Source organism: Periophthalmus magnuspinnatus, chromosome 6, assembly GCF_009829125.3.
Source record: "Periophthalmus magnuspinnatus isolate fPerMag1 chromosome 6, fPerMag1.2.pri, whole genome shotgun sequence".
NCBI classification, from domain to species: domain Eukaryota; kingdom Metazoa; phylum Chordata; class Actinopteri; order Gobiiformes; family Gobiidae; genus Periophthalmus; species Periophthalmus magnuspinnatus.
In genome coordinates this window covers 24434432-24449650 of record NC_047131.1, presented here as the reverse complement: position 1 = coordinate 24449650, position 15219 = coordinate 24434432, and the positions used below count along the sequence as shown (strand labels likewise).

General features: G+C 38.2%; 1 protein-coding gene across 2 annotated transcripts in view; it reads left to right on the top strand.

The window, feature by feature from the left end:
* The first annotated feature begins 5295 nt into the window (after positions 1-5295).
* The window catches only part of LOC117371885 (cytosolic carboxypeptidase 4), a 32390-nt gene continuing 22466 nt past the window's right edge, over positions 5296-15219 (top strand). The window contains exons 1-2 of one of the 2 annotated variants that reach the window (XM_055222428.1): positions 5296-5465; positions 12827-12900. In XM_055222428.1, the coding sequence (XP_055078403.1) occupies positions 5381-5465; positions 12827-12900 (159 nt within the window). In that variant the 5' untranslated portion in view covers positions 5296-5380. Of the gene's footprint in view, positions 5466-12540; positions 12666-12826; positions 12901-15219 lie in introns of those variants that run through there. The other variant, XM_033967559.2, reaches the window with a different exon arrangement.

The window sequence follows — 15219 nt, the reverse complement described above, 5'->3', positions numbered from 1 at the left end:
AGAACGGCTGGAGTTTCAGGGTGGCATGACAAGTGTTCAGACTATCAATGCAAACTCATGTTACACCTTCAGCGTTGATAGATAGCTGCTCACGTCAGAAGAGGCAGGGAGGCCTAGGATTCGCTTTCACCAGAAAAGTCAAGCAATAATATACTGATATACTGAGAATATATTTTACATTATATTACAATTTACTGTACAGTTTATTTTTTTACTTCAATATTCTGTCAAACAGGTACACGATTGTCAGTTACAATACCTTTTTTAAACAATTTTATTACAAATGATTGCTTGTTTGTTGAGACAGCAGTGTAATGCTCTTGAAAATATATCCCTCCCTTTGTTCAGTTTGTATTATTTTAACTTTCTGGCCAAGGGTTTGCTACCTGCTTGTCTACGTGGAGATATCATTGCTTTGCCTAGAATGGTCCACAGTATGACATTAAACTTGCTTGTCCATGGATCAAGTAAGCGATGCCATCAGTCCGAGTTACAAGTCAGATATGTGGAGAGGAGAAATTTTTTTCTGAGCAATAGAAACACTGCAGTTGAATGTAAAATAGAAGTTTAATGGTTTTCTGCAGAACATTCCAGTCAAAGTAATAACGTGGAGACAAGCAGGTGAGGGGCAGTCCACCAGAAAGTTACATAGTGCACCTTTAACCTTTTAGCATCTTAGTTGTGTAAGGCAATGGCAGTATTAAAAAATATAATATTCTAACTAGCTGTGTAACTGATTAAAGTAAAATCAAAGCTCCATACTGCTAACGGGGAGTCCCTGACAGTGGACATATCTCAGCAGGATCCATGTCCATACCCACATAGCATCCACCTATTTGCACAGACACTATTTTATCTGATCCACTTGAAATAGAGCCAAATCCAATTCAAGTGATGAAGCCAGAGCATTTTCACTCAAGACTATGTTACACCAAAGGCTATTTAAAGCTGTATCAACTGTTTTCCCCTGGCATGGCACCTCTAACAAATGAGAGCTGTGAGCAAAATAGATCTGACAGATGTTTTAGGGTTTACCTTTACGGACTGAAGAGGATTACTGCGCGACTGATGAGTGGCATATAACAACAAAGTTATTCAAAGGTCACCTGTTAGATATGAACTGCAGTTAATGACATTTGAAAGCATTTAATACAAACCCATTGATTTCCCATTTCTCAGAGTAAGATTTACTACCAATGGGTGGAATAAACTATATTTTTTCTACCTAAACTTAACTTATTTGCTTGACATCTAATTAACAGCTACCACACTTAGCTGTTAATGTCTTCTTGAGTGATTCCGAGATATATTCTCATTAGACAGTCATTAATCATAGTCCATGTAACACCAACCTCTACCTGTTTAGTCAAGCTGTGAGCTGCAGGAAACTGGAGCCAGCGGCAGTGCATGGTTGGCATGTCAAGATGATGTTCTGTTAAGCCATTGAGATGACAAGTATGTCTCAGTAGGACCCTCTTTGGTTCATCAAATATAGCCTTTTCTTAAATAAAATAACAAAAAATTCTGCAGTCTGATCTGATTATCATAATCAATATAAACGCCAGAAACAATGAAATAGTAGTTGGATTTGCATGGCAGCCATGCAAAGTCACTTTCAAACATTAATAATATAACACTGATAAATTATACTCCACAGCTATTTAGTGCATACAGTAAAAGAAATATGAATAGACTTATAGCCATCCAGATGAGTTTCCAAATGTACACATAAGTCATAACTCAGATTTATATCGGAAGTCATACTTCCCAACCTTCTCAAATTGCTGTATTAATTACATTAATCATTCACTTTTCACTTCCACTTGGTGTTGGGCAACTCCTTATTCCCCAGCTGCCCTGGCGCAGAGTGGTGAAGATGTGACTGCCATTCTGTTCCAACAGTCAATCAACCACAACCATTTCATGCCTGTGATTTGATGTGTTTTGCCTAAGGACACATTGTCAATTTCAAAGATGAGACTGACAAACCACTAGACATCATTCTCATGTCTGTTTCATTGATGCTTGTTGCTGGGACAGGAAGTTGTTGTCGTTCTAAAGTTCAAGCTTGAAGCCCTGGTGTCTCCTGAACATGTTGCTATGCAGTAACAGCTGCTTCTACACTGTTTACAAATGCTATTTCCTTTTGCACAGTCCGACTCAGCAGGCTTTTTTTCTATTGCCAGACACATAGATCAGAGAAGCTCGTTCAAGATATCTTTGTCCCTCCACTGGGCTTTGACTGAGAAACAGAGTGAGAGGTGGAGGCACTATGAGAGTATTCTATGACTGTGCTATTGCTGAGTGTGTCATGATCATAATGTAGACTATGCTTCACCAGGAAGGTTGTATTCAGTAGAGATAGAGATCAGTTAGCCAATATATCAGCTTTAAAGTTGCAGCAGAAGACAATGTTTGTTTAGGCCGACTACCTGCAGAGCAGTCAACTGTGTTGACAGTAACTAGTGTTATAATAGTTTCACAATATATATATATATATATATATTTTTTGCCCCTGCCCCTTTTGCCACAAAATTGCTACTATACATCAGCCCCAAAATGCTGGCCTAGCTTATCGGCCACTGGCTGATTTGCATTATAAACAATTGTTGTTCCCTATGAATAAATATTATAGTGGTTGATGTATTATTTTCGCTGAAATGAAGGAAACAACTCAGTTTTCTGGTCCATACGCTTGGACAAGTATTCGTCCTCTTATCTATTTTAACACTATTATAACTGTTGAAGCAAGTTCCTATATTTTGTGAATTTTGTTCACAACAATGGTAATAAAACATATTCTGATTCTAAACAAGTTTATAAAGAATAACATGAATGTTGATTCATAGTCTTCACTAAGGACCAGGGAAGAATAATGAGGGAAACAAAACTTTTAAGTTTACTCAACACTGAACTTTATATTTCAGATAGTGGTCCTGAAGACCATCAGGATGTAACTTTCTGAAGAATTCTTTACACTACTTCCTAAGATGAAAGATGAACATTTCAGACACAATATAAGATAAAGAAGCAACCATAATTTTATTGTTTGTTTTAATTCATTTAGAGATGCAGGATTGGGGAGGCCAAGACACAATTTCTACATGATGAGCATAGACACAAGATAATTTAGTTATGAATTATCATATCCGATATATTCTTTTGGAAATACAGCTACTACACAAGAGGTGTAACTGACCAGCACTTTACCCTTTTTTGTTCAGTCCAAATGTAAACACATGGAGATCTTAGTAATTGAGAATTGTTTTTATTCAGTGTCTTCTTCTGAGCTCTGAGCACTAACACAAACTAACAACAACTGCAACAACAAACAGGAGGAACTGGCAAGTGTCCAGGGTGTGCTGCTGGAACAGCATCCATATCCTTGTGAATGAAAACAACATGAGGTTTAAAAAAAAAATTAAATAATAGACCCAGCGATCAACTTAAAACACATTTGAAGCTTCCAGCTATAATATGTTTTTTTTCTGTTTATTGGATCGCTATTTGATATACCAATCAAATGTGTAAGTTTATTTTTGGTTTAGTGAAATGCATCATATGGGTTTATTTGTAATAGATCTTTATATAAAAGTTCCAGTGTCCACACAGATCAACATGACCCAAGCCAAGTCATGACTTTGACGAAATAGAATATGGAGTCCAAGGCAAGACCATAAAATAAAGGGGCAGTTGAAGAAGTCAGATCAGGACAAGTACAGCCTTAAGGAGAAGCGGTGTGTGAATTCACCGTAGAAACATTGCTTGACAGTTTTATTGCCACAGCAATATTAAAGCCACTGTAAGTGATTGTAAAAATGCAAAAACTTGAAAAACATTTTAAATGGGTTGCTGTGCAAAGTTATTCCCCATTTACCCTATTCAGAGCATCCTATTATTGACTTCAATGCGTTTATAAGTGTTTTTCACAACTCTCAGAGACTCAGAGTTTTGCCATCGGTAAAGCTATCAACAGCTAGCATGCTAATGTGCACTTCCTGATTATCTGACAAGAAAATGCTTAATAATCAGATGCAGACAGCATGCAGCAAACATATTTTGGCGTCCATAGCTGCTTATACATCTGCTCTAGGGAAAGACAGGCTTTGCTCAGACATATGCTTTGCTCTAATGTGAAAAAAATCATATCAGACTATATTATAGTAGAGCAATTCAAATCCAGATATTTAGTCCAGTTTATAAATATGTCAAAAATGTATGGAACTGACTAGACAAGTAATGTAGTATTTGTTTTTGTTTTTTTTCAGGTTATTTTGTTTACTGTTATTGGGTACTACTGCTTAAAACTGGGCCCTTGTCAAAGTACAATCTTGGCCACTTAGTCACTAAGTAATAACTGTTAATAATAACAAGATGATAACACACATTATTTAAATAAGCAAAGCAGTATGGGGTCCATTTGCACAAATTAAAAATGGCTGACTATTTTTGTAACACCACTTAGAGTTTGGGCTGCAACAGTAAACCCCTGGAATCCCATCAAAGACAAATGAACACCACATGCGCATTCCCTCCACCAGTCTCTCCCCCTCTCTCTCCCATCCCTGTCTCCCACTCTCACCCCCCTCTCTCCCACTGACCCTATCTGTGTCTCTGTCCCCCCCCCCTTTTTTTCCTCTTTCTCTCCCCCTCTCTCAACTCTCCATCCCTCTCTCACCCCCACACCAACCCCCCTTTCCTCTCTCTCCCGCTGTCTCTCCCTCCCCCAGTGTCTCTCTCTTTTGCTCCCTTTTCTCTCACCCTCTCAGCTGCTTCTTTCACCGTCACGGTTTTTTATACCCCTATTTCTCACCCCCTCTCACAACCTTCCTCACTCTTTTTCTCATTCTTTCTAACCCCACTTTTCTTTCTCCAACCCACCCTCTCTTCCCTTCTCTCATCCTCACCAATGTTCTCTCTCCCTTTTTCTCTCCCCCACTCCCTCCCCATCACTCCCCTCTTCTCTCCACCTCTCACTCACACCCCCTCTCTCTCACCCCTCTTGACATCTTCCACAGCAGGTTGTCAGTAGGAAACAGTGGACCTTCTGGCTGCCTTTGTTGACAGGGTTTGATTTACACGTTCTCTCCTCTCTGTTCAGTGAGACACGCATACGCAGCACAGACTCACCCCATCTACACCCCAACCTCATTTGCCACCGCCACACTCATGGTGACATTTGGACTTCAAACCCAGGCCTCCAGCAAATGGCACAGGAGCCTTTTTAAAACTGAGCCAGGTGCTTAAAAGTGCTGCCGGCCCATGCTCCACAAGCTCTCACAACACATAGCATAAGCTTGACAGGGATAACAGTAGCAGAAAGGCTAACAGACAGACTCCTATAGATTATAATCGGGTTTGAATTAAGTAGGAAGATAAAATGTTTGGTTATGGCCGGAGTAATTTTACCTGGAATGGGACTCTCAAAGAATTGCAGGGCACCTATCATTCATCTGTCTGCAAAGGTAAATCCGCACTTAACACTAACTAACTATGTAGTATTAGACCCGTCACTCTTCTTGTGGCTGTGTGAATGTTGGCAGGGAACTGAAGTGGGACAGCGTCTTTCTTGTCATCCAGCCGACTCTTCAGCTATGGGGCCTATGATCAGTATGGTAGAGTCTCTGATGTGTGTGGTATCTTTCTTATACAGAAGAGATTCAGCTTTGAAATGAAATGTGAAAATAATATTAGATTGAAATTTTGCACAGTTTATTTACATGGATTTGGGGCCACTTATATTGACTGAGTTTTAAATTCAGGTCATGTTTTTGGATTCTAAAGGTTAAGTTCGCATGTAGTTGATATTGATTTGTTTTGTATATAGTAGTGTAGTTAGAAGGTCGATTTGTAGTAGAATCTTAAAAACTGTTTAGAATAGATTAGAATCAAGTTTTCATTTATTCCACATGTTAATGATGTCTTGCCTGAAACAACAACAACAACAACAAAAAATCCACTCTCACATTTTTTTGGTGTTTTTTGTTTTGTAACTTTTTAAAAAGTGACTTGGACATGCACCTGAATACTGAGGAGGACACTTACACGTCTATGGCTCTTCCCAAAACCTGTTAAGCTGACAGAGGAGAAATTTATAACAACATAGTATATTTCTTGTTGCTGGATCTGGTCTGTTGGCTGGACTCGAGTCTCGTCTGATCAAGTGTCAGTGCTATCTGTGCTATGCGGCTCAGCTATGTCATCAATGTCAGTGTGAATTCTGTTTCCTAAAGCTCCAAGTCCTGTGATATTAACAAAATCACAATAATTTAGATACAACCACATTTTAGAGATGCACTGATACTTTTTTATGAGTACTTCATTTTAAGTACTTGCCAATACCGAGTACTGATACCAATAACAGGCATTATTTTTCCATGGGTTCTATTACAATGGTAAATGTAATTCATTATTTTATTATTTATTTTCCAGTATCATTATTACCCTTTCACATGAATACTTATTTGCGGGGCTGATTTAAATTTCTACTAAAATAACAGCAGTTATGTGTAATTCCAATATAATTTAGATAAGTACCTTTAATATTTATGTGATCTTCTTTGCTAACTGCGCACTAACTGCTAAGGAGCCACTTTAGCATAACAATGTATGTTCTCGTTCCTTTGCCAGGGCCACACTTTGGCCAATATGGACATGCTATACCTTTTTTAAAAGCACTGAAACCACTCTCTTGAGTCTGTAAATTTGTCAATTACAATTACAAGTCCCAGTGCATGCACAAGTAAAGAGTCACCAGCACCACTTGGCCACATTAGCCTGCTACTATGTAAACACAAACACTGCACCGATATCCTTTTTGAATTATAAAAACCTTTGAGAGTCCTACATATTTCCCTAGTTCATGGACCAGTCATATATGATTAAAGTTGAGCTGAATGTGCAGAACTTCTTTATGGTCACCAAGGGTCACTCTGCTCTCTGTGCACAGCTCAGCTGAGGGGCACTGAGACTGAGCATCGAGATGCTGCTGTGCGCTTATAGCGGTATCAGTTCTTGGTATTGGGAGCACATTAATGAGTACTGGCACTTGGTATTAGTTTGTTTCATCCCTATAACCAATGCTGTAATGACACATAGTTATCTTCACCTTTATTCTGAATTTAGAGTAGTAAATACACTTCATTTAAAACTTGGATTCTTTGTAGTTTAATACTGATATTTCAACTTATTTCCCAGTGACATTTAAGTTACTGTCCATGCTACCTCCAGACAATTTAGAGCTACTCTGAAGAAATGTGTATGTTAAGAGGCCTGTTGCCTAAGTGCTGGATCATGTTATGTTTCTATATCAGTCGGACAGAAAAGGCAGACCTCTGGTTTGAATTCCACTTTCGTCCTGACACGCACTCGTACGTCTTTAGCTTCACTTCTGATTTATGGGCTTCTGCAGAACACAAAATAAATCATTGTGTCTACGAAAACCCGCTATCAAAGGTTTAAAAAATATACTTATATGCAATTGTGGAAATACATTTCAACTGTGATCACACAGTACTAAATCTGTTTCTTTCTTTTATTAATTTGCTCATGATCATATTCATGGAAAGGATCAATCAGTTCATGACAAAATAACATATTCTAAAAAACACATTTTTGGCACCTATTCTATTACCAAAACCTGCTGTACGTGTTCTTGGGTTGTCTCACCATTGGAAGCAGTTTTGTGTCTCTTTAGTGTTAGCATTATGCACTTTGTACAAAATGCTGAAGTCATTCTTGCACAATTCTTGCACACTACTAAGCAAAATGCTGTAAAAACCTCTTTGTACCCTCAAAAATAAGTTATTTTAATATCCCTCTTTTGTTTTGCCTCAATGAAAGATATTGTAACAAAAATACAAGTTATTCTTTTCTGCTGTTAAATAGTAGAAAAGAGGTGGTTTACGATCTGCTGGAGTAGCCTCTCATTAAAAGTGCATTATGTATTTTTTTCTGATTGAGGGTACACCACCTGCTTTTAATCATGGAGATGTTATTGTATTGCCTGGAATGTTCCACAGTCTAGCATTAAACTTATCTAACTCATCTCAAGAAAAGCATGTGGTGTTACCAGGCCAAGTTGCAGTCAGATCTATGGAGAGGGTTGCCCACACACAGTAAGAATGCATGTATTTCAAGGTTAATTTGACAAACTGTAATGAAATAATTTCAAGATAAATTCATACTGTGGAACATTCAAAGCAACACAATAGTATCTCTATGAAGACAAGAACCTGGAGGACCCAGTTACCCTTCAAATTAGAAATAGTAAAACTGAAATGTGTGTTATGCAGATTTTGGCATTGCTTGGGTGGACTGGTATCTAAAGTGGTTTAACCCTGACCCTGTTACTTACTCCTGACCCCGGAGTCATTCTTCTCAGTGCATTTCCATGGCAATGTCACGTAGCACTGCTTAACAGGCTGGTTGAAATTAATTATTGAGACCACAGATACAGATTCATCTGCATATAAAGTGGTATGTCACTGAAAGGAAGTTAACATATTTACATTTAATTATTGTGTAAAAATCTTGTTTTCCCTGGTTTGACAAGGTGAAGGCAGCAAATGTGAAATATAGAGGTGACTCTGCTTCTGTAATCCTTGCAACCATACTCTCAACAAGGGCTGAGGCTTCTCTCATGACAACTCAAATATTTATGACAATACTTTTATTAAATGAATCATTCAGCATACAGAAAATTATGTTCCTTGTATGTAAATTGTCCTTGCATTTTGTGTTGGTGACATAGACTGTATGGTCTCTAACTTTTGTCATCTTTTCCTCACAAACTGCAGACTAATATAAAAAAGGTAACAATTTAACACAGGTACAACACGGTGAAGATGAGGTAATAATTAGAAAACTTGTCAGATGCACTGTAACAATACACTTACATTATTGTTCTATTGTTGTCCAACCGTCATGTTGTCAGAGTATTATTACTGTTACCAGGAATTATAGATTCCTGTCTCAGGTTCTACTGTCACTGCTCCTCTATGTAAATGTGCACTTGTCATTCCTCATACGTATCCTAGAAGCTGCAGATGGCATGATGATAATTGGACTCAGATGCCCAGGTGACATGTGAGTGATGGCCTAAGTGGAATTGTGGCTGCATTTTGTTCAGGTCTCAGGTTGCAGACAGCGGAGATGGTTATGGCCTGCATCCAGATTAGAGTTTCTTTAGGGTGCTTCAGGTACCGTCTTTTGCTAATTTTATTTCGAGACCAGTGACGCCACAGTCTGCTATGGTAATCTGGCTGTGTCCCACCTGTTTTTCTCAGTATGGCTCTTGATTTATGACTTCACTTTATCACTAAGGACCTCCCATACTTCAGGTTTCAATAGCTGTGATTTATTTAAGAGGTGGCATTGGCTTTACAGCAAAAAGAACAGAATCCTCCCTGCCATAGAAGAGACTGAAGACCCATAAATACATGAGGAGAATATAGACTCACTACTGACACTCAGAGGCTACTGTGTTTATTACAGCAACCCATAGTCCATCGTATAGACATTAAAGACACTAATAAAATGTTTAGTTATGACAGACATTGTTTTTTCATAACGATGGCACCATGACCAAACATTCAGACTGTTAAATATATATAGATAGATTGTTATTCATAAGCTCTGCAGCTGCCAAACTAGGAAGCCAGAAATGAGAATGCTTTCAATAGTCAGAGACCTCTCCTTCTCTGAGTATTCCAACACTCTTGTAGTCTGTTTAGTTGTTGATGTTGTATGTATTAAAGTTTGCCGTTTCATTTGGGTATGCTAAATACTTGTGTGGTACAAATCCATTAATGATTGTCAGATGAAATTTTGTCGAAGGGCAGTTCAACAGAAGTGTGCCAAAAGACATTTTTAAATGTATTAGGTTAGGTTGAGGTTTAAGTGTCAGTCAGTTATGAAAGGACACTGCAGAAATATCACTTCTTTTAATCACTTTTAATTTTTAAAAACTCTCTTTTGCAACATTTGAGGTTGTATTTAAAAATAAACAATAAGTCCAATGTTTGAATTTTTCATATATTTAAAACTACATTTGCTGTGTTATTTGTTATATTGACCAATTGAAATAAGAGTAAAGTGAAAATAATAAGTAAATCCTCTCATATCCATCTTCTTTTTCCATGGTAATTATACTTGCTTTGGAAACCTGGTTAGAACTGATGCACTTGTAATTAAGTAGTTGAAATGTCAGTGGGCCTCAGCTGTTGATGTTTCCTTTATGCTCCACAGTAACACTCCGACTGTTGTCTGTAGTTACCAGGAGAAGAGATAAGGAGCACAGCTGACACAACACACAGGTCTTCCCTCAATGCTACCAAATGTCAGTGTGTGTGAGTGTGTGTGGGCGGGTATTTATCAGACTGCGGGGACTAAAATTTTTATACAGTCAATTTATGGGGACAGGCCTTCCTTTTGGGAACGAAATAAAAATTCTTAAATACTAGACCAACAACATGGTTTAAAGTTAAGACGTGGAAACACATACAAAAGACATATTTAGTATTAAATACTTGCATACATGGATCATTTTTTAAAATTGTGTTCACTATAAACTGCAATATTGATACAAAATGGTTTAATAATAAAAAAGGATCCATTGTCTCTGTGCTCAAAACTATAGAAATGAAAGTTCCCACTTTTTTATAGTATCATGCTAATTTCCATAGTAAAACTGAATTGTCATTTATATGTTTTTATTTTCTTTAATTTTCAAATAATCTCAACTAAGTACAGGGATATGGACTGAGATAGGGGGTAGCCTCAAATGTGGGACAATAGAAGATTACTCAGAAGATGCTTGAATCAACCAAAATACTACTTTATAACGTGGTGTAAAGCTCATAAAAGTTTGCATAGCTTAATTTGTCTCTTTTAAAATTATGGTTTAGGTAAATGATTGTGGTTAAGGTCAGGATCAGTGTCCAGCAAATGTCCCCACAAAGCCGGGAAGTGTGTGCATGTGCGTGTGTAGTTGGGAATCCTGTCCGGTGCTATCTTTCCTGGATTAAAGGCCTGTTAGAGATAATGAGGTCTCAGGATATGTTGACAGTGGATTCAAAAGTGGCCGCTCACATGACTGTTTGATTTGGTCACATTTGTTCTTGTCATTCAATACCTTTAATGCCTAGTTAAGCTGCATTTGAAGCTGGACTAATTGTACAACTGTCTGTGTCCTTGTCCAAGTTTATCTGATTCTGCTGCGACAGGTGGAGCATTTACGTCACTGACCAAAACAACTCACTACTTTACACTTTAGAAGGAGTATTAACCATCCAAGTATAGATATATTAAATTATCCTTTAATTAAAAAGGAAAAAGTATTCTCAGGTAAAAGAAAAGTTGTATTGTATTAGGCTGAAATGGCAGTATAACTCAATTTCTCATTCAGTTTTGACTTGAGATCAGATACCAAATTCTGTGCGTTTTTAAAAAAAAATTTTTTTATTGCTGTGTGCGTAGCTTGTCAAAACGCTCAGTGTGGACATGACAGAGCAAGACCCCTGTCCCTCTGTGATTTTTGGCATGCATGAACTGTTGTTAAGTCGATGAGGGCTGGAGAGCAGGCCGTGGGCTCAACAGCTAAAAGTGAGGATTAAGGAAGGGTATTCTCAATCAGTGACCTTCAACTTCACGTAGTCTGTCTTCAAACACACATACCTAGAGAGCCAGTTAGGGTGACATCTACAGAGCCAGGAGGCCTAGTTCCTCCCCGATAGAATAACAGTCATAGGCCTATATTATATGTACTGCAGACTTATGATGATTTAAACTGAGGCGGTTTGATTTTAGTTTAAGCTTTTGTTGAGAACAAAGTTTTAAAGGGGAACTTAGCTCAGCACATTTTTCCAGGACACATTTATACTGGCAGATAAAAACTGATGACACTGCTTTGTGATAAGTTGTCAATTCATTCAATTAAAAATGGTGTTTTATATATACATATTTAAGTTAATGTCCCTTTCTGTTGTGTGTGTGTGTGTGTGTGTGTGGGGGGGGGGGGGGGGGGGGGGGGGGGGGGGGGGGGGGGGTCCCAACAGAAAGGGACATTAACTTAAATCACATTTTAAAAACAGATCACAGTCATGGCAAAGATGTTACAATAGCTTCTCAAAACCTCCTAATTTACATAGTGCGCAAAGATATGTTTAAGTATGAGGGTGAAAAAAGTCATAAGTTAGAATGTGTGTTACACTGGATGTTTTTATTTTTCCTATTTGTTGAAGTTTGCTGTGTGTATATAGTTGGTGCTGCAGCTGCCTAGCCGGTCTTGTCAAGGCCTTTTTATAGAGACAGTCTTCTCAACACCACAGCGCAAATGTTTTCTCCAGCACTTTGTTCTCAAGGGTAGGATTACTCAAGAACGTTCACACAAAACATAATTTTACCAGTCCCCTGATCAGTGAGCCACAAATATGAGCTTACCACCATCATATAGGCTTGATAATGTGTGACTTTTATGGATGTACTCACACATGAACAGATTGCACAGTAGTACATATACCCGTGTGCTATTGGGTTTTCCCATGAGGTGCATGGGGGGTAGTGTCCTTCCGTACAGTGAGCACTGCGTGTGTCGTGGTTGGCATTTGCAGGGAAACGAGAGACAGATGCTTGGCGTTTGACGTGAGCCTCACAGAAACACTGTGGTGAGCTGTTGCCGTAGAGAGCTGCTGTCTTCATGCATATGATTGACGACACGCTCGACTCAAACTCATTCTGTCCGACTACATACCTGTCCACTCTGCTGCCCGCTGTTTAACTGTTCGTCTTCTTTTGTCTGTGTCTGACCCATAACCCATCGCCACAGAGGGACGCCGTTCCAGAATGACTGACTCTTCCAACTCGTCCAGCGGCTTGGAGGTCCTGCTGTCAGCCCTGGAGGTAGGACTGTACAAACTATTACTATGAAATAACCATATTGTCATTCATCAAGAAACGATTACATTATATTTGAACTGCTATTAAAGTATTACTTCAACTTTAGAAATTACCTTTGGAAATTATAACTTCCTATGATAACTAAAAATTCTGCACTCCAAAACATTAATTTCCTGCTCAAGTCATTGCTTTCATAACATTACTAATATTATTAACAATACCAGCTGTAACACTTACACATTGGTTTGGTCCTTGTTCTGAATGCACATTATTTTTACGTACACTTTATATAAAACAATGATGTTGATTAATGGTTCAGGAGAATGTGGATAAGGAAATGCTTGTTGTCAAAGTCTGATATAAAACAAAAACACACAAGGACAGGCAACCCAAGATGTTATGAATGAGAACTTCAATGAGAACTTCATGAAGGTGGATGCATTGGAGGAGAGATAATTCACTGGGGCATGTTCTAATGAAATCATTATTTGCAAGTTAGATGGAGAATATTTTTCATTGATACTCATTGATAAAAACTGCAATGTTTCTTGTGTAATGTTCATAACAACAACATAACATGTAATTAAATGTATAGTCATGTTTTATTTGACCACATTTGAGCTATATAGTAAAATTCCAGACAGACTAGGAGGGGAGTGTGTTCAGTAAGGTACTCCAATGACCAATAAGTCCTCCCTGATAAAATTTAGATTTGTATAGCACTGACGCCTGTAAAACCATGTGTGTTTACAGTCTTAGCTGTAGGTTACACTGTATGTCGCTAGGGCTAAGTTTTCCTGCAGCTATCACCACTAACAAGCTCCGAGACAGCTGATACTGAATCTGCTTCCTCTCTGTGAATTCATCCAGGCTTAATCTCTGCCAAGGTCAAGGCCTGGGACATAACATTAACACCATCTCTTGGAGCTTACAGTCTAAACCCACTGAGACTCTCAATGTGGCCCGAAACCAATAATTTCTCAGATACAAACTTAACAAATTATACTGAGTTCTGTGTCTTTTTACCCAAAAGTGAATTCATAACAATGACATGTGTGCAGCATTTAGATAGGATGGCATGTTATTCTCAGTGCAGTGTATCAAATAATGACTTACACTTGTAATGGCTTACAAAGCCTCTCAAACCGCTACACTATAGTCATTATTCATTCATTTCCACACTTGGTGATGGTAAGCTACTATTGTAGCCACAGCTGCCCTGGGGCAGACTGACAGAAGCGAGGCTGCCAATCTGCACCATCAGCCCCTCCGACCACCACCTATCATTCACACACACACCATTTTCATACTAGGCAATGTGGGTAAAGTGTCTTGCCTAAGGACACAACGACAGATCTTGGTCTGAGCTGGACTCGATCCAACCTTCGGGTTGGGGGACCAACACTCTAACCACTGAGCCACTGTCGCCCCAAATGTGCATCAAAGCTAACCCAGCCTGTATATGTGCCATATCAAGTTCTTGTGATGAGGTTTTGTGGTTGACACTCGGCCAAAAGTGGCAAATTCATTTTCAACCTGGCCCAACACTGTGGTTTCAGCTACATCATGAAACTGCATCTTATATTTTAATGAGATCTGATTTTGATGAGTAGTGAAACTCTATCATTAAAAATAGATGTCAAATGTATTTTCCGGTCAAAGCGGCTCAATAGTATCATATCACGCCATTTTTGTTTTAGTAAATACATTATGGCGAGAACATAAACTATCAAGATTTTAACATCCTTTTTTCAGGCACCGTTACTTATTATTACATTCATAGGTCATTATTTTTTGTTTTGTTGATTGTAGCCGTAATATTGACCTCAAAGAGCGAGAATGTGTGGGTATTTATTAATTTTATTAGTTTTAGATCCTTCAGCTGTCTTTTCCGTCATAGTGCCATTGCATTTTGTATAACAACAATTAAAATCCAGTCTAATCTAAAACGTCTTAGTATTAGAACCAGGTCCATTAATTTCCTGTTTAAAACTGTAGAAGCCTGCCTCTTCACTTCATTGTAACAAGCAGCAGATTTTCATTTATATGTTTTTATTGTTAAAAATGTCTATGCAACATCTCTTAACTGTAAGTTACAAGTAAATGCAGAGCAGTGGGCATGGACAGAGGGTAGGTGAAAACAGACATTTTATAATACAGGATTACTCAAAAATGCATGAATCAATCAACATACTTAGAATTTATTGTCATTCAGATGCAGAAGTGTACACAGAACAAAATTTTATCACAGTTGTTCTCTACACAGAATTTCAATCAACAGCATAATATTAAATAATTTTGAAGAGTGTAGTTTTTAGAAAA